At 32.9% G+C, this 20,502-nt stretch overlaps 1 protein-coding gene across 1 annotated transcript in view; it reads left to right on the top strand.

Annotated features, from left to right (window-relative positions):
- The first annotated feature begins 463 nt into the window (after positions 1–463).
- The window catches only part of LOC117181808 (serine-protein kinase ATM-like), a 33,166-nt gene continuing 13,127 nt past the window's right edge, over positions 464–20,502 (top strand). Inside the window, exons 1-5 of the mRNA XM_033374778.1 lie at positions 464–725; positions 4,235–4,372; positions 8,719–9,100; positions 12,740–13,090; positions 15,659–20,335. Of these exons, the coding sequence (XP_033230669.1) occupies positions 657–725; positions 4,235–4,372; positions 8,719–9,100; positions 12,740–13,090; positions 15,659–20,335 (5,617 nt within the window). The 5' untranslated portion in view covers positions 464–656. The remainder of the gene's footprint in view (positions 726–4,234; positions 4,373–8,718; positions 9,101–12,739; positions 13,091–15,658; positions 20,336–20,502) is intronic.

The following is a 20,502-nucleotide window of genomic DNA, read 5'->3' on the forward strand; positions in this document are numbered from 1 at the left end:
TTAAGTAAAGGTTTTGAAAGAAAATGATAAACAATGATTAGAAAAAATGCGAAGCGTGTACTATTGTGTAATAAAAATACGAAATACAAAGTCAAAAAGCATTACCAAAGAGTCAGTGAGGTCAGTTTTCAATTTTTCATGGTAAAAAAATCTACCTTACCTACCATTGTTCAAAACTTACCTCTCTATCAAATCTGTTGTTACCCTTCAATAATGCTTCCCGACATTGCAGTGAACTTTTAGTTGTAAGCGTTGTAAGCGATAGGCAAAGTTTTTTATTTTTTTCACTCATATTTGATGATTTTCTTTAAAAATCTGTACATTGGTTAACTATGCGTTCGAATTTCGCGGGATACACACGAAACACGTGCAACTGCGCATGTAACAAAGAATGGCAAGTGAAATCGCTTAAAGCGTAACAAAACGTAAACAAAGTGCCATGGTATTGCCTTATAATCGTTATAATTTAAAGATTGTTTGTACCTGAAAAATGTAATTAAACATTTAATGTTAAATAACTCAGTTTTAATTGTTTTCTTTATAAAATGCGTGGATGCTACTCAACTGTGTGTCATACGGAAATGCTCTGATTTGTGATTTAGATATTTAAGACGTTTAGGTTATAAAACGAATCAACTCCAAAAAACCGGTTCATTATGGATTTCTCGGAGGAATTCAATAAGTTCATTACTTCTTCGAAGAGCAATAAGGTCACGGATAAAAAGGTATGTTAGTGATTATAATTTGCGCTTCTGATTTATTCCATAATAAATAATTATGATAATTGTAAATCATATGATTCATATGGGGATTCTTAACCTCAAATCTCGACATTAATTGTAAGTTTATTCATATTTATTAAATTAAAATGATTTAACGTTGATTTCATTTTAGACGCAAATTAAACATTTAAAACAATATAATTTTATAAAATAAAAAGGTTTTCTTGTTTCAATTAAAATTTGAATATTTGAAGGGGGCACGTCAAAACGGTTTTATTCTCTAATTCTCTTTTTTAATTTCTAAACTTAGGTATTACAAAAGTTACTCCGGCGAAATAAAAAAATTTTAAACTTTAATGTAACGTAAATCGAATTTTTAAGAAACTAGTATAGTTTCAACTTGGACGTGTATAGGTTTACCGAAATTCAGTGAACGTAGGAAAATATTATCGGGGAGCCCGCAGGCAAACTATTTTTTTGGCAAGTGTCCTGAAGTAATTTGAAGTAATTTGAATCTCTTAATGGTTAATTGCTCTCGAAATTCTGTGTAAAGTGAGCACAGTATGAAGCCAATTTGTCTATTTTTTAAGTAGATATTGCTAAATAGACTTATGGGTATAAATCTTAAAGATTTTCTGATCACATTGCAAGAACTTGAAGTTGTGACAAAAAATTTGAGAACATCTTTTCTGTAGGCAAATAATAATCAAAATTAAATAAATATATGTTTTGAGGAACTTTCATAGAAACTTCATGGTTTAATGTTTTATATATTCTAAACAAATATTTTATTTATATATATTTATATTCATACTCATAAGCTGTTGTGATATGGTTAAAGATAGCATCAAAATGAGCCCAAGAGCATTGAAAAAATTGTATTATTTCGGAAGTTATTGAAAATTTAAGAAAACATTGAAATTTGTACAATTTTGGCAATATCTACCTTAAAAAAATAGACAAATTACGAAGACTTTTGCTGTCCCAGTACATAATTTCGGTGAGTCTAGACACTTCGTTATAATTTTCATTTCTTTGAAATTACTTCAGGATACTTACCATAGAACTTGTGAAATTTAAGTCCCAGCCGTTTTGCCCACTTACATTATTTGATAGAGTTTTTTTTTAATAATACTACGATAAAGTGCTTACATTTAAGTAGTTCTCAGCGAAATTTCAATTATTTTGGTTAAAAGTGATACATTAAAAAATATAGCTCAAATTTCCACTCGGCAACATGTCCCCAAACACAAATTCGAAGAAAAATCGAAAAATTAATGAAAAAAAAAAAGAATTTCGTTCATGATTTATGTAACATTCATATTTTAGGACCTAAGTCGGAAAAAAAACAGTTTCAAAAATCTGTTGTATTTCATTTATTAAAAAAGTTTGCCTCATATAAAGAAGATAAAAGATATATTTTGAAAATTTATTGTCAGTTCATAAAAGGACATAGTAGGTTCTTGAATAGGTAATTCGATGCGCCTAGAAGACGTGAATAAATATATCAGATGTAGTGCTCGCGTCGAATCAGCATAAGTTGAAATTATTTTAATGAAAAAGTCAAAAAATATTTAGTTTCAGAGTTAAAAGTTTTTTTTTGGCTAATGCACATTTTAAAATCTTGAGTTCTACTCTTTGCCAACTTTAAGAAAGTATTCCTAAAAACTTAGAGAAGTCCTAAAATCAAGTGTAAATCCTACTTTTCAAATTAAGAGCACCATTAAATATTATGTAATTGTTGAGAATTCATACAAAATATTTACTTTTGCAGTGTTAATTTTTCGGAGTCAAAAGTCTGAGATTCTTCGTCAATGTTCGTTTTTTTAATAAGGTGCAACTTTATATTTCTTTATATTCTATTATTGTACACTGCCCTGCAAAAGTTTGGACTCACTTAGAAAAATCGTTTTTTTGTTGTTGTATCAATGTTTTCTTAAATTTTCAATAACTTCCGAAATAGTCTACGTTTTTCAATGTTCTTGGTATAATTAAAGCGTAAGAACAACAAAAGAACGATTTTTCTAAGTGAGTCCAAACTTTTGCAGGGCAGTGTATATCTAATGGAATCTGAAGTTGCACCTTATAAAAAAAATGAAGGCTAACAACGGAGCTCAGTCTTTTGGATCTCAAAAATTAATATGTTTAGTATGGTCCTCCTGATTTAGATTTTTAAGAGTAGGATTTACTCTTGACATTAATTGAAGATATAAGGCCTCCAGTCCATGCACCAGAACGGCCAGATCTCGGAATGGCTGGAATGATGCGTTGACCAACCAGAAACGTTCCGCGGAAATATTGTTATTCTCACGCCGAACTCAACCGAAGTGTTCGAAATCTGTAGATTCACGCCAAAAGGCGTTCCGTTCATTTCCAAAGTTGTCAAACACATGAACCGGAATGATCGGAATACCAATCACAGAGCTCCTTCGGCAAGATGAAACAGTGCCTTCTTTTCAAAGGTGCTGTGTGATTGGTGTTTCGGCCATTCCGGGTTACACTCATTCCCATTTTATCTGTTTGACAACTTTGGAAATGAACGAAACGCCTTTCAGCGCGAACATACAAATTTCGAACACTTTGGCCTAGTTCGGCGTGAGAATGACACTGTTTCCGCGGAGCGTTTCTGATTGGTCAAAGCCTCATTCCGTCCATTCCGAGATCCGGCCGTTCTGGTGCATGGACTGGAGACCTGAGTCACCTAAATTTCTTGGCCATTGCTCTTTTATTTTTCGAGATATGGTAAACAAAAAAAGTTACACACGCGCGCGCGGACATTTAAAAATTTACCTTTTCGAGTTCCTGGGGCCGAATGATATCGAAATACGTAAAAAAATTAGATTTAAAAGTTTAAATCATTACAAACCTCTCTCAGTAAGGAGAAACAAAAGCTATTAATTTTATTCATGTGTAAATGTTAATAGAAGCACGCGAATTTTAATTGTTTGCTATTTAACAAAATTTTAAAAAATGTACAACGTATGATTTTTGTTTTACCGAATTCGGTCATATTTTTTTAATGATTCTGAATGAAATAAGAAAAAATTGAAAATGCGAATACACAGCCAAATAGGGAACAAACAAAATAATTATAATTTAGCTTATTATAGAAAATGAAACAGTTTCAAAATTACACAAATTCGCTTATATTAACAGAAAACTCAAGTAAACATAATTATCGTTTTAAAATTTATCATACACTAAAAAAATAATATTCTTGATCTCTGAATTTCATATTTTTATTCAATTTTTGGTATGTAATATTGAAAAAATACCTTAAAGCTGGTTTTCTACAGTCCCATTAAATAAAAGTCATAGTCAAAATTTCATAACTTTTTAGCCACGACCTTTAAATAGTTTTTCGAATTTATACATGCATTTAATATATCCAGATTCTACAAGAACGTTCTTTAAAAATAATTTTTCTGAAATTTAAAGAAATTTAATTGAATAATGAATTAGACATGCATAACCATAACTATCCTAAATTTATAGTTTAATATTATTTACAGGCTGCTGTGGAAATTATGCTCAGTTTATACGGCAATACCGATGCTGTTCGAAACATTAGCACTAATACTTTAGAAAAGGTACCTGATAGCGTTACGTGGGATCTGATTATAAATACAGCACATCAAATAATATTAGACGTACGTACTCCTTTAATTTAATAATAATAAAATACACTTTTTAAAATTGCATATTATAAATTAACTTTTTTATAAAAATGCATTCGAAATTGATCTACAAAATTATACGATCGTGATTATACGATATGTCTCGTCCGAATAGATCACTTGTCCTAACGCCAGCTGCTCGGTTATGACCACCAATTTTAAAGCATACAAATTATATGATATTTATATTTTTCCGCCATACGGAGGCTCCATCCACTACCATGTCCCGATCTTCATTAATTTTTAAGACGAAATATCGCCAGAATTAAATAAATTACGTATGGGAAAATGCAACCCACAAAGAAAAGGGGTCAGGGGGGGGGGTGATCTATTCGGACGAGACACATCGTATAATTACGATCGAACTTCACTAAGGTAAGTTCGTTTGATTGTATAATTATACTTCAGTGTCTCGTCCTCAAGATCACTTATAGTTGTTTAAAGTTTTAATGGTGATATTTCGGCTGCTTTCTTGGAAAATAACTCAAGAAAAAATCATTTTTTATTTCAAAAACACTGAACGATGCGTTTATTGGTAAGGCTTGAGACATAACGATCTTTAGAATCGAACAAATGAAATAGAACACAGAAAAATCTTATCACAATCGTATAAGTATTGGAAAGAAAAAAATATAATTAAGTTCCTTAGCGCAATAAGAATCATATCACATTTAGCTTAAAATCTTTTGGGCGAAATTTGTTTTCTAAGACTGGGCGATTATAAAATAAGGCAAAGACTTTTGACGATTCTGTAAGACGTGCAAACTTAGGTGTCTATCCCGCTTTTCGAGAGGACCGTTCTTATCCACCTGCTTAAAGTTTGGGCAGTGCGGGGGTTAATGGGGCTTTCTCAAGGATATTAATATTTGATCTGTACCATCGACTCTTATTTTGGACGTTCTTTCGATATAGTTAAAAAGCGTCAAAACAACGCATAGAGATGGTTGGTCATTGAAAAAGATGGAGTTAATAAGGTTTGTTTTCTAGTGACGCCTGAAGTTTTGACTCTGTCAGTTATTTTAATGTGAATAGCGTTCTCTTGTACAATGTTACTCTACTTCATCAATGTCATAGTTTGTTGTCTTTGGGCTGTTGCAAGGGCCAATAAGCTGACCAGCTTCAATGAAAGATCTTTGAGTGAAATTTCGTCGTTAGGATAAAGCAATTTTAAGTAGATAGGTACTGGGGTTGGGTCCCATCTAAAATCATATCGTGGACTCTGAGGCTCTAAATTGGACGCGCGCGTGCAAAATCTTTTAATTATGGCAATAGCGCCGATGTGGAGGGTTGGAAGGGCGAAATTTTCTTCTTCTGACAGAATTCCCATCTCAGCTAATTGGCCTCGCGTATTGCTTCAAAGTCGCAGGAGCGAGAGAAGCCAGGATAACCCGCAAGAATGGAGTGGAAATTCCCTCTACTGCAAAGGTGTATGTTTATCTGATAGTTTGGCTACAACCAGGGTAAGGCTTCTCCACAGGGGATGGAATTCGATGAAAGTAGAAGAAAACAATTTTTTATTTGGCCCGAAAATAATTGGTTCTAATGTTCGCAATTGATTGAAAAAGTGGAACCACGTAAATGGGGGAAAAGCATAAGTTTTCGTTTTCCCCATTAGCGTGTAAACGCGTCGACACTCTCAGCTTCTGGATCTGGAAACCATGAAATGAAACAAGGTTGGGGAAAGAGTCCACTCTGTTTCCTGTGAGATAATCCTCGATTCTCTATCAGCTTCAACATTGTCGGCCGATCTGATGTATGACCCTGAAATCAATAAATCTTGTTGCTCGCACCACTTCCAAATCTCCTTATCTAGTTTAGGAAGCTGAGGGAACTGAATTCCGCCCACCTTGTTGATATTACTCAAAGATGTCGTATTATCGACTCTTAACAAGATTTTGCACGACCTAGAATTTACTGCAAAACATTTTAGAGCGTTGAACGCAGCTGTAATCCCTAAAAAGTTGATGCTTTCGCCTTTTTGATCGGCATTCGACTGGCCCCGTGTCGATCTTTCTTCACAAAAGGCGTCCCAGCCTATCTTGGAAACATCTGAAAAAATCTTGGAAGAATATTTTGCGTCTCTGATTGGGTTACAGATTGAAGGATCAGTTATATTCTTGATCCGCCAATTTAGGCCTCATGGAATTACATAGGTAAATGTGCAGACGCATCAAAGTCGTTTTTATTGGCTTTGAGGGCTAAGAACTGGCATCTTTCCAAACCTTTAACATACACTGGATCGTACTTCACAGCTGGGCACGCTGAAAACAAAATTCCAATAAGATAAGCCAGATCTCTGATTTAGCAACGACGCTTTTTCTCGAAGGAACGAGCTAATTTAAGAATTTTTTGTATCTTTTCGTTTGGAAAACTCGTCATAAAACTTCTCGGGTAATGACTCGTATCCAGATGGCTTCCTTGCAACAGGAATTTTATATGCTTTTAGAGCTTGAAGGACGAGCGCATTTGTGGTGATATTCTGCCACAAAGGGTGGAAATATTTTAATATTCCTGCTACACTTACGTTTAACGACGATGTTGTTGATTCTGCTTTCTTCGGTAATAGATGTTGCTGCTGTTATTTCGACTTCAAAGTTTCACCGGCCCAGTCTTCTGAGTCAATTTTGTATAATTTTTCTTGGCTGGGACCCGAAAGTTTAAATCACTCGTGGCTTCTGATCTGGACTGCACGTAGGATCCTTTGAACTTATTTTTATTTTTCTACCGTGTATATAAGTCTTGAGACAGCATCTCTTTGCCGGCTTTCTCTGACGCTTTGGCTGCTCTTAATCTGTCGCCGAAATCTTTACCCAGGAGGAAGGCGCATATAAACGTCCTGCATCTCCAACTAAAGTGATCATGCGACTGTCGTCCATGACCAATGCGCCAACCTCGTTCTTCTTTCCTGACATTAGCTCCGACAAAGCCAGACCATTGGCGCACGAAATTGACGCTATCCGTTCTTGGCTAATTTTTTAGTACTTGTCTTTCCTTATTAAAGAAGTTCCCAAGATTGCCCGAATTTCTAGATTCAAAATTGGTGCCGAGAGCAAAGGAAAATTAGATGACGTTAGCTATTTCTTGGAAAGTTCTTCTTTCGTCTACTTTGACAACCCTTTCTGCACAATGATTGACCATTTTTTCACTAAAAACGAATGCAAAGATGGACCTTCCACCTTTTGGTCTGGAACATCGCCTAAGAGATTCACGATTTCGGGGTCAGCAAGATTTTTTTAAATCTTCACTGGCTCGTCAGGCAATTGTTTAATTGTTTCTGGAAACATACGTGTTTGAGAACCTTCTTTTGAGGACGAATCTTTAGCGGCACGTTTTTTGACTCTCGGTGAGCGAGATCGAGAACTTTCGGAACTCGAATAATCGGCGTTTGAACCTCTAGGGTATCGCTCTTACCGTCTGTTTGCTCGCTTTTTTAAATCACAATCTGACGTCCCTATCGGAGTACGCTCTGCGTGTCTGGTCGATCTTGAAACTCTTGATCCAACGGAAGTATCAATCCGCTCATGACGATGATGAGGCTCTGGCGAATACTGGAGATAGTGATGTTCTCTTTCCCACGAGGTCCATTGATATTCCGGAGCTAAATCACGCCTCCATCTTCTATGGTGAGAATTCTCCTTCATTGTACCAGAAATTGAACCTGAGTGGCGCGATTCCGAACTTCTGCTACTTGATGCGAGCATTTTGAGGTTATAGTTTCGGTATGCGCGTATTGTTCTTGTAAAAATTGCATTTGAGTCCATGCACCAGACGGCCGGAATGAGGCGTTGACCATTCAGATCAGAAACGTTCCGCGGAAATTGTTTCATTCTCGCGCCGAACTCACCTAAGTTTTCGAAATTTTTAGGTTCGCGCCAAAAGGCGTTCCGTTAATTTCCAAAGTTGTCAAACACATGAACCGGAATTACTGTAACCCGGAATGACCAGAACACCAATCACATAGCACCTTCGTCAATACTAAAAAGTGCCTTCTTGTTAAAGGTGCTCTGTGATTGGCGTTCTGGTCATTATGGTTCATGTGTTTGAATGAAAATGTTTCCGCGAAAAGTTTCTGGTTGGTCAACGCACCATTCCGGCCGTGCTGGTACATGGACTGGAGGCCTTAAAATGATAATAAAAACGAATGAAGATCGGGACATGATAGTGGATGGAGCCTCCGTATGGGGGCAAAATATAAATTTCTTACATTTTTTATCCTTTAAAATGTGTGGTCATAACCGAGCAGCTGGCGCTACTACAAGTGATCTTGAGGACAAGACACTGAAGTATAATCATTACTCATATTATTGAAACTTTTGAAGGACAAAATTGGAAAGGCAGCAGCTAACAAGACAATGGTTTGCAATTTTGTTGAGCAAACCTTTGAAAATGCAAAGGTGATGTTCACTCGACCAGATTTCGCGCCCGTAATTTTTGAAATATTAGAAAATGATACGTACGCTTTTTACCAAAATATGTATATAAGAGCACTGCGTGTTTATATACTTCCTGTATTTGCGTACCGACTTCGATTCTCTGCGGAATGCTGGCAGCAACTGCTTAAAGTTTGCGTCAATCTATATTCACACCAAACGACATCTAAAGACAAGAGCAATTTGATCAAAACAATGCAATCGATTGTGGAATACGGATGCTTGGAATCGCATCTCATTCTAATTTTGAAGAAGTTTCTACCAGTTTTAGGTAATAAAATATGTTTTAAATATATTATAAGTGATCAATTTTTATGATTGAAATTTAAAAAACGAAAATCTTACTCTATGGCCCCATCTTCTATATTTGATGTTGACCCTATAGTAGTTTTGTCAGAATTTGGTCCCTATTGGGAATAGTTAAACTGCGATACACTACCTGGTGACAAAAGTCTGAACTAGAAAGAATAGGTATAAGTTTAAAGATGCATTAAAATTTGTCATAAAATAAGTTTTACCGATTTTTGTTGTGGAATTTAAAGTATTTATTGGATATTTGTGGAAATTTGTGCATAAAATAAGTTTTACCGATTTTTGTTGTGGAATTTAAAGTATTTATTGGATACTAAAAATAAATCTTTATCGGATCCAAAATGGTGTAGATGAAATTTACATTTTATTTTATTACAATTTATTTTATTTTAAAGAATTTTAAAATGCAATTTTAAAAACTTAAGCCATTACAAATTAGAAACGTTTGAAATCGAAGATTTTATATAAAAAAACATTTTTAGTTTATCAACTGTGAATATAAATTAATGACTTTTAAAACTGAACTGTTCTTTAAGATTTAAAAAAGGAATAATAATTAATTTTGCAAGACTATTCGAAATCAAAATTTCCAGTTTCTAACGTTAAAAATTATGGAAGCTATTTCAATTGGAAAATCTTATTAGTTAAACAAATGTAAATGCTTGATTAAAACTGTATAAACTATTTTCAATTTTAAAATAACTTCAAAATACTATATTCATAATTAAAAGCTTTTATTACATTTCACATATTATTTTAGTCTAAAATATTCAATTTTTAAATAATTTAATAAAAAAATATTTAATTAAGAGAAATAAGAATTTCTTAATATTTAGAAATATCTGACTGATTATTTACAATCAGTAATTGTAGTTAAATATTAAAAACTAAATTTTGAACGTTACATTTTAATTGTTCTATTTAAAAAAAATTGATTTGTAAGTCGAATTTTTTAACTTTGATATATAAATAACAATTGAATATATATTATTCTTTAAAGAAATCAAGGAAGTTGAAGAAATATTTAGAAGTTTTGAAAACATTCAATTTAAAATTGGTAATGATTTGATATAATTTAAACAAAGTATCTACGTGTACTGATAAAATCCGACTATTAGTAATAAAATTTCGGTGTGAAAAGCCCACCGCCTAATTTAAAACAAACTATAGATTTTGGCAGATTTCAAACACAAAGTTTAAAAGCTTTTTAAGAATTTTGAATGCCTTCAGAAGATTAAAAAACATTTTCAATGGAAATTGAAAATGAGTTTTATTTTGAAAAGATAATTTTCAGTGAGTATTCAAAAAAATTTACAAAATTATCAAAAAATGAATGTGGAAAATTTTAAGGAACTTTGTTTAATTTGGCACAATAAAAAAAAATTAGAAAAATTTGGATTCATTTTAAAGGATGTTTAAAAGTTCTGAAATAATTTCAAAACTAATAAAAAATTTGAAAAAAATGTAAACAACATGCAGATGTTTCAAGAATTTCCAATAAGATTTGGAAGCATTTTCAGGATTTTTTAACCATTTAAAATATAAATAATTAAATTTTTAATTTAAGAAGTGTTCAGTTTATAACAAAAAGTGTAATCGTTCAATTTTTAAGTTTCTGGCTTAAAATTGCTTTAAATGATATCATTTTGGAAAATTTTTAATTCATTGATTGACTCATCAATTTAGACTTTAGAGCATTGGAAATGTTAACGTAGATTTATATTTTTAGAACTGAATCAAATGAATCTGAATCTTTGAACTCTACAATTTATAAAAGTTAAAAAAATTATCTTGCAGTTTAACTGCATTTAGTTAAAAATTGTTCAGTTTAAAAGTGTTATTAGCTTCCATTTTATACGTGTAAATTATTGAGCTTTTGAATCAGATTTAAATACAAAAGGATTCAATTTAAAAATGTTTAAACTACAATTTTAAAAGTTTCAATTTCAAGAGTTCCACTTTGTGTGCTTTCATTTGCAGCTCAGTTTTTATTAATTTAAATGGGAAAATTGTCAGCTTAAGAGTTCGATTTTTTTAATTTCATTTAACATGAAAAATGTTTGCTAACCGGGAAAACCCCGGGAAATGACCGGGAATTTTCTTCTTGGATTAAAACATAGTAAAATAATTGTTGCTTTGTGTAACCTATTTGACAAAAATGTATTTTTTTTACTGTATAAGATAAAAATTATATCTAAAACTATTTGTTTTTGATGAAGATTTGTTATTAGTATTTAGTCATTGTTTTATACTTCACAAATCTATCGTAAAAAGCTCAAGTTCCAGTTTTCGACGCCATGTGGTGAAATGGTAGACCACCATATTCGTTCTCATACACATAAATCTGTACTTGGCCCAGTTTTTGTATCGTAGACGGTTTGGTAAGATTTCACACCTTTTATTACAAAATAATAAAAAAACTTAATACTTTATATCAACAACTTATAAAGTTGTACATTAATTAAAGTTTTCATTAAAATTGTTTTAATAATCCTTCTGATAATCAAGGTGTCTTGGATACAATTTTAACAGTTACTAAGTTTATTTAAAATTTCATGCAAATTGCGACCTTATATTTTTCTGTACACGTGAACTAAGTAAAGTTAAAAAAAACATTTTTAATTTTTATTTAACTCTTATAATTTTTCAAATAATCACGGTATCGAAAATGGTTTAAAAATAGAACTAGAAAATACCACCACTTATATTCAATTAAAATTTGATCTAAATCACTTCAGCAGATTTTGACATAGATGTAAGCAAAATTGTGAAACAAATCGTTGAAATTAATAAAAACTCATTCAATTTTTTTTAAACCGGCGTAATTGTTTCAAACATGTGACTATAAAATAGCATCACGCATCAAATTTAGTGCAAATCGTGACAATAGATTTTGCTGGAGCTGTGGGCAAAAGTGAGAAATGGGGCTTTTTTATAGCTTACCACAGTAAAAATCTCAGATCTTTGATTTCATCAAGCTCTTATCGTGAGAAAATTCATATAGTTTTATATTTTACAAGGATTTACCAAGTTTTGTGAAAATCGGATAAGAATTTCGTTGTCAATCCAATAAAATCCAATAAATGTTGTATAAATCCATTGTTTTTTTTAGTTTAATAAATAAAGTTAATATTTGTTAAATAGCAATAAATTGTGGTCCCTAAACAATTAAAATATTATTGATAAAAAATATCAGGAAATCAGTAAATACTGAGACACTATCCATAAATAATATTGTTTAGAGCTTAGCGTTAAAAAAATCTATTTACTAAAAATTGTAAGGGAACTAAAGTGTTTTTTCAGAATAATTATTAATAATTTGTAATTAACTTGTTACTTTAATAATATTTATTAGGGTTTTTGTGTTTTTACTTCCCTTTTAGGTAAAAGTGAAAATATGTAGAATTCTAATTTAATCCTAATGATCAGTAGCGGATTTCCATTTTTATTAAATTTCAAAGGTTAATTGGGCATTGTAAAATAAACAATTTTAATGCACACTATTTTTTTATATATTTTACACACACAGTAAGATAAAAAATAATAAATCTCAATTTCAATAAATCCAAAATTACAACAGTACATTTTTTATATGCAGAAAGCATCTTTAAACACGTCAGGTCAGATCAAGTAGTAGCCGAATCTGCATTTCAACTCGCAACAAGTGTTTGTCGACAAATCGCAGTAGAGAGTCGTTTCGCACTATGCGATTTTGGTGAAACTATTTTGTCCGAGATTATTTTTTTAAGCGGACGTACAGAAAAATATCGATTATTTCAAATCCTAGTTCAAGCTCACCATCCTAAGGGAATAACTCTAACAGAGTTCGCTTTTTACGCTCAAAACAAGGAAGAGTGGAAAGACATACTACTAAACATGTTTTCCATGATAGTCAAAGAGTGCCGACCAGAAATTTTGTCTCAGTCTTTCATAGATTTCGCATCAGCAGGTGAGTCGGGCTAACTATATTAATTCCGCATTAAAATAAAAATAAATAAACATCAAAAACCACTCATAATGTAATTTTCTAAGTTTATTTCCAGATTAAGTAATTCATTATGTTTTGTGAATATTGTTTTCATGTTTTGCACAAGAGTTTCATTACTTGTTTCATTATTTATCCGGTGTATACTCTCACTGCAATATCGTAAACTCTAATGCAATTATTTACGGTCCTATGTAATCCTTCACAATCCCTTTTAATTGCATGCAATCTATAAAATTTCGTGCAATCCCATGCACTGCTTGCAATCTCATGCATTCCCTTAATCTCATAAGGGATCATTCATAAAATAGAATACTAGTCACGTAACTTTTAGGTAAAACCCGATTTTACGTTCATGCTGATTTTTTTGTGTGTTTATACCGAGTCAAGTTGCCAATATGCCTATATTTTTTACGTGGCCGTGTGGTGAATTATAAACTTCAGTAATAAATCAACAATTAAAATAAAACAGTGATTTTCATAGTCAGTGTTGAAATGTGCGTGATTGAATTTTATGTGACAGTTAAGCTGGGCATTATTGCATTTTTAAACTAAGAAAGGTAAATTTTTTACCAAAATTGTAATAGTTAAACTTTCAATATAAAAATAATTTTAAATTATAAAAAAGGGAATTTTCTACCAAAATGTTGATTTTTGAAAATAAATTATTGAAGTTTCAAGACAAAAATGATTAATTTTCTATACAAAACAGTTGACTAAGCAAGTTAAAAATATAAAATATTCATCAAATAGTTAGTTTTCTAACAAAAAAGTCGAATTTCCAAAAAAGTAAAAGAACTCTCAACCTAAAATTTGAGTTTTCGACTAAAAATCGAACAGGTGCATTTGCATTTACCAAAGTAATTTTTCAACATAAAAAATGGAATTTTCAACAAAACAGTTCAATTTCCAATCAAAGAGATGAATTTTTAAATAACATTTGGAATTGTCAAACAAAAAATAAATGTTTAAGAAAATAATTCAACTTTAAAAGCTTGTTGTTAAATTTTTAACCAAAAAGAAAAATGTTTGAACAACAAGAATAATTTACCACCAAAAAAGATTAATTTTTAACAACCCTCACAAGAAAATGATATCCCTAGGATATCCGGGCAAGATATGGGATATCCTGAAAAAAGTCCCAAAAATCTCCGGGGATATTTGTGGCATATTCCAAGGATATCGAGATTTCCGCCCCGTACGATATTCATTCAATGTCATGTGTGGACTATACACAATTTTGGCAATGAAATCCAATATTTCTGTGATTCGTGCTTATTAAAATATTCAGAATGCCTGAAAACATCAAGATTCACAAACATCCGTTTCGAAAAATACCACTTTGTATTTCTCGGATATTCGGTTTCTTTCAAAATCCTATCTCAGTATAATTAGCAAAAAAATATTACCGCGAATAATTTTCATCACCAATAACAGCCTACTTACAATAAAAAACAAGTCACTTTCTAAAAAATTTGCATATAAAAAAAAAAATCTACCACCAAAAAGACGAATTTTTAATAACATTAAAGTTTTAACTAAAAAAGATGAATTTTTAAAAAGATTAATTTACTACCAAAAAATACGAGTTTTTATTAAAATACAAGAATTCTGAACCAAAAAGTTGAATGTTCAACTAAAAAAGAAGAATTTTTAGACAAAAAAATTAATTTTTTGACAAAAAAAGACGAGCTTTTAATATAATTCAAGAGTAAACAACCAAAAGTTGAATTTTTAAGAAAGAAAGTTTTTCATTATTAATAAAATAGTTCAAGTTTAAAATCTAGTTGTTAAACATTTAATCAAAAAGATGAATTTTTAAAAGAAAAGATGAATTTTCTACCGAAAAAAATGAATTTTCAACATTGCAGTTGAATTTAAAAAAATGACGAAGTTTTAATAAAATTCAAGAATTTTCACCAATAAGTTGCATTTTTAAAAAAGTAATTCAACTTTAAAACCTAGTTGCTAAATTTTTAAGCAAAATGATGAATTTTTAAACAAAAAGATTAATTCGCTAACAAAAAAGACGAATGTCTAACAAAATTCAAGAATTCTGAACCGAAAAGTTGACCCCCAAGTGGTATCGTAGTTTATGGACGATCCCTTGAATCTTTAAAAAATTTCGAGGGATCTCTATAAAATCTGTAAAATGATATACAATCTTATTTTCTTTAACTCAACGATTGTGATTCACGGATTAAAATAGCCAAAAGTGACTGTGAAATTCCTCAATCGTTAACATAGATCTCGATTTAGCGAATCACTGGCAATCAGTTAGAATTTCACTGGTAATCAGTGAAATTTTCACTCAAATGATAGCAGTGACCCACTTCTGCCTATTTTAACCACTGAATCTCACTGTTTAATTTTATGAGAGAATGCACTGCTTGCAGTCGCATGCAAAATGTAATGTTGCAATCTAGTGCACACCAGAAATCGAAGAAATTAACCCTTCGGTTTTAAAAGTCTAGCAATTACCTAACTCTAAAATAATTGCAAAACTTTTAATGAGTCCATTCCTTCTTACAGTTTTCAGACAAATAAGCAAACTACCCAGTGATCACCAGACTTTAATTTTAAAATCAGAATACGAAGACGAATTCTCGCAGCCTATAAAAAAGAGACGCCTTAGCGTAAAATGTGGAGTTCTGGTAAACACGATAAACGAAAATGAACTCAAACTAGCCTGGCCCATAATCCAGATACTAGCAAATCTACTCAAAAATCACCCAGACAGTTTAGAAGCTGACGAATTCATGGAACTCGTCCGTGTCGTGAAATTCCTCTTTTCAAAATTATCGGAACACAAAGTCGCCACGGGAAGCTTGTGCCAATTGGCTTTGGAAATTATACCAATTCAAGATAAGTTTAGCACTCTGGGCCAAAACTTGGAAGACAAAAACTTCGGAAGCGAGATTTTAAATTCACTTTTGAGACATTTACACGCCGTAGAAGACAACAACTTGGGCCATTGTTTGATCCAGTCCCTTATCGAGCACGGACAAATTTCGAATTTTGATGTCATCCTCAGAGCTTATGTTACGGGAGCAATGAAATGGACTTCCAGTAGTGTTCGAACTTTGCTTCTACTCTGCAGACATGCGACCTTGCCAGAAAAAATAGTCCAAGTAGACGAAACCGTTTCATCCGAACCTCTCAAAATCAAACTTCTCAAATGGGCTTTGAACATTCCCTGGCAATCTAACTTCCCGCAATTCCCCGTAGATGATTTGACCGAGATTATCTCCAATTTTCCGCTCAGATTTTGGTGCAAGGACTTTTCAAACTTAACTAACACCTCCAGATTTTTATTCAGTAAAGGACGCAACCTTCGAATTCGAGAAGAAGCCAGCATTCTTGATGATATTAAACCAATGACTCATTCCGATATCGACAAGTGTCACTTGGCCATAGATTTTGAAATCGACTTATTCTCTGACCTTAAGATGGAAACCGCTGAGAAATTCGAGTCAAAACAAATCAATACAGCTTATCGAAGATCGGATCTCGAGTTCCTAGTTTCCGAACTTAGCAAATCATTACAAGTAGACATAAGATTTGGGAATGTCTCTACCATGATGATGAAAAACATAATTGTGGCGAGAGCTCTTTCGGGATTGAAAGAATTATGCCTTGGAGACGAAGTCGATTTTCATTCTCTTTATAATGCCCTTTCTAATTCACTCGAGAAGGTTTTCACTTTTCTCGCAGAAGTGGACTTTTCAAGGCAAAGATTGACTGATTTGGAACTGGTTTTAAATTCACTGAGTCTATTTTTCCAAGCTTCTTACCACGATACTATTACTGACTGTATCTTATCAAGTGTTTCTCAAACTTCTCTGCTCAATCTCTATAATATTTTAGCGCTCGAAAGTGATTCAAATGCGGAAACTGCACTTTATGTCTGCCCTAATCTAGAAGATGAGGTCAAATTGGATTACCAAAATCACCCTCCATCAGAACTTTCAAGAACGGAGATTCTGAGACTACAAACCACGAGGGCGTTGAAAAATTACTGTTGTTTGACATCTGATTCTACCATGACAGGCATCCAGGAGCAACTCATCATTAGCTTAATTCAAAGTAACTTTGCTGATATTACCACCAGCTGTGATATCAAAATTGCCACACTACTTTTAGAAACAGTAAACCAGGAAATCGTTTTGAGCGAACAAGTTTTTGAGAATTTGGTTGGTCTTTTGGTTCTTCTATCGATAGAATTCCAGAAGCATCAAAAAATTGTTCGCTATGTTCTGAGAATTCTCCCTGATTATTTTAAACACTCGGCGAAACTCGGATTTGCAGAGAAGCTTTTGAAAATTCTACTTGATATAGATAGGAACATCGATAGGAAAATTCACGGACCTTTGGTGCATCTTGAATTTGTTCAATGTCTTTCTGCATTGATTTCCGTCTATCCAAATTTGACTTACATGGTAGATAAGAAGCCTCAAAGTGTTTTACTATTGATTTTGCGGTACGTTAGTAATCCATTCTTGATCGTTAGATTAGAGATAGCTAGAAGCATCTATACTCTATTTTCCAAAAAGGAAATCAGCTTCGAGAAGAAACAGAGCTTCTACAACAATCTAATGATAAAGATGAAATCGCTCAAGGAGGAAGAAGCCGAAAAAACAGACGAAAAAGCAGCAAAACTCGCAAGTTTTCTCTACATAATCGGAGCCGTGATAAGCAGTGATAGTATTTTTCAAAACCAAGCTCTCTTTAATCTTCTTCAGTTTTCAACGTCAGAGAAAATCCCTATAAAGATAATCCAAAAAGTCCTAAAAATCTTTGGCTCTTCCCTAGAAGATAATTTGGATTATCTTCTGATTCACTGGTGCGCTAAAGAATCGTTCGACTCCTTTCCATGGAGTCTAATTGGGTCTTTGGATGATTTCTTCATCGGGCATATGCATATTCCGATTTTGAGAAAAAACAAAACCATTTCAGAGGCTCTGGACCTTTGCAAAAAAGTGGGTCGTTCTTTTGAAGAGAGTTTCAAGAATTCTTTCCCTAAAATCGTTTCTTGGTTGCTGTTTTACATCTCCAAGGGAGAAAACTGGGCGATAGATATGTTCGAGAATCTGAAAAATAATAGAGGAGAATTTCAGTTGGTGAGACGGTTCGAAGAGCTGATAAACGAGACTTTGGATCTCGTAGTTGTGAATTTGATTACGGGACTTGATGACGAGGATCATTTTTCGCAGCTTTTTGGAGTTAACATTCTGATACCAGAGTCTATTCCAGTAAGATTGAAAATTGATGAACTTGATAAGTGTATCCAGATCTTGGAAGAAGTATTAAAAGAATCGTTTATCCCATTTTTGGTCGGAAAGCAAAAAAATCTTCTGCAGAAGATCTTGTTGAGTTTGACTTCTAACATTTACGAAAACGATCAAGCAAAAAAGAAGTCCCCAGAGCACAAACTCAAAGCTTTTCATCACTACGTTTACTTTTGCACTCTTCTGATGCGAAAACTAAAGAACGACTACTTCGATGTCATGTGGATTTTTGTGGTGAGAGATATTTGCTACACTTTGTTGCATTTAATAAAGGGCGGATCAGACAATACCCCGAGTAATCAAACCGATCTATCAGAATTAGCTTGCAAATTCCTAGACGAGTTTCTACGTCAGATCCTGCCAGAAAGATCTGCAGCAGTAAAAGAAATTTTCGTCCTCATCGTCAGAACGTTAACTCCTCTCGCTTCTCTCGATGATTCTTCAATCGCTCTTCAAACACTCAAATTTCTGATTGTCGATCAAAAGGAAGTTTTCAGTGATGTGATCCAAAAACTGAACTCCTTTCCTCAAAGTTTTCCATTTAATGAGCTCAGGGCTGTTTATGAAAGCCTCAAAGTGAAATACACCCTCGAAAGTGAAATCGAACACTTCTTAACTGTTACAGACGAGATCAATTTGCCAAGCAATGCGAGTAGTCTTCTTCTTTTAAAGGGGAAACTGTCAGAAAAGAAAGAAGAGTTGAATGATATGTACAGAAAACTGGAAAATCTGAGAGGTTTTGCTGAGGATTGTGTATCAAGTCTTCTTCATCAGTTGATTCACAGACTCGTGAAGTTGACAGAGTCCTCGGATCCGATAGTTTCTGAAGAAGCTGCTAAATGTTTAGGAATTCTAGGACCTGGAGATTTGACGACGATGATCTTGCATCCGGAAAAAGCGGAAATAAAGGAAGCGACTGATGGAATTGAAATGCTGACATACAAGATATTGATTCTACTCTCGAATTATATAATCGAAAAGGATATCAAGTTGAGGAAAGCGAGTTCTGATGCACTTTATGCTGTGCTGTCTTCACCTTGGGGGCAGAAGCTCATAAATCTAAAATATTTAAACGACTTTGAGAAGATACTTGATGCGAAGGAAGCAAGACTTTGTTTGGATCGGATTCGGCCTTTTGTGATAAAAAATAGAATTGTTAATATGAAAATCGGTATTGACAGATCGAAGTTTGCGAAGATTATTGACTCTGAAAATTCCCTTTGGAAGGATCAATCAAATTGTCCGTATTTTGAATGGATCACGGGATTCGTCTGTAAAATTTCGGAGAGTTTTTGTAATTTCTATCTTGAGAGTCTGATACCGATTTTGAAAAGCAATTTACAGTTTTGTGAAGAGATCATTTCCAGGATTATTAACATTATGATTCGATTGGATAGTTCGATTGCTTCTGATCTCTGCGATGGTATTAATCGATTCTTTCGATATAATTGTGGGACAAGAGATGAAGGTTTCCAGAAAAGTGGAACTCGTAATCAAGATTCCGTAAGATGCATGTTAAACATTGTGAATTTTTTGAGGATTCAGGACGATGAAGGTGTTGAACTGAGATTAGATTATCTTCCGATTGCGAAAGCTGCTCAGTTTTGTTCTGCGTATTTTACTTCTGTATTGTACGTGGAATTATGGTGTGAAACTTTTTTAAATAGAATAAGGGATATTGGACGTACTTTGATTATTGATCGAATTTATAATGAGGATCCGATTCAAGGAAAAATTGTCAAGGACATTTTGAGAGAGGCAAGTATTCAAATTGGAGATCCGGATGCAGTTTATGGATGTGGGACTGCACATTTGAAAGATCGAGAAGCTAGATTACAGTATTTTGCGGATTTAAAACAATGGGATCAGATGCTTATTTTGCAGGATTCGAAACTGAGGGATGGAAATGATTCGGTAATGGGTGAGTATGGATTTATTCATTTTTTTCTTTGTAACTTTTATTAAATCATTCATAAAAGTTATTCAAAGTATATTTAAAAGCTTGTAGAGCTCTTTCGTGGGATAAAAAACGATTTTATTTTTAATTGAATAGCCCACGGATTTCTAAAATATAAATACACTCAAATG

The sequence above is a fragment of the Belonocnema kinseyi genome, chromosome 10 (assembly GCF_010883055.1).
Source record: "Belonocnema kinseyi isolate 2016_QV_RU_SX_M_011 chromosome 10, B_treatae_v1, whole genome shotgun sequence".
NCBI lineage: Eukaryota > Metazoa > Arthropoda > Insecta > Hymenoptera > Cynipidae > Belonocnema > Belonocnema kinseyi.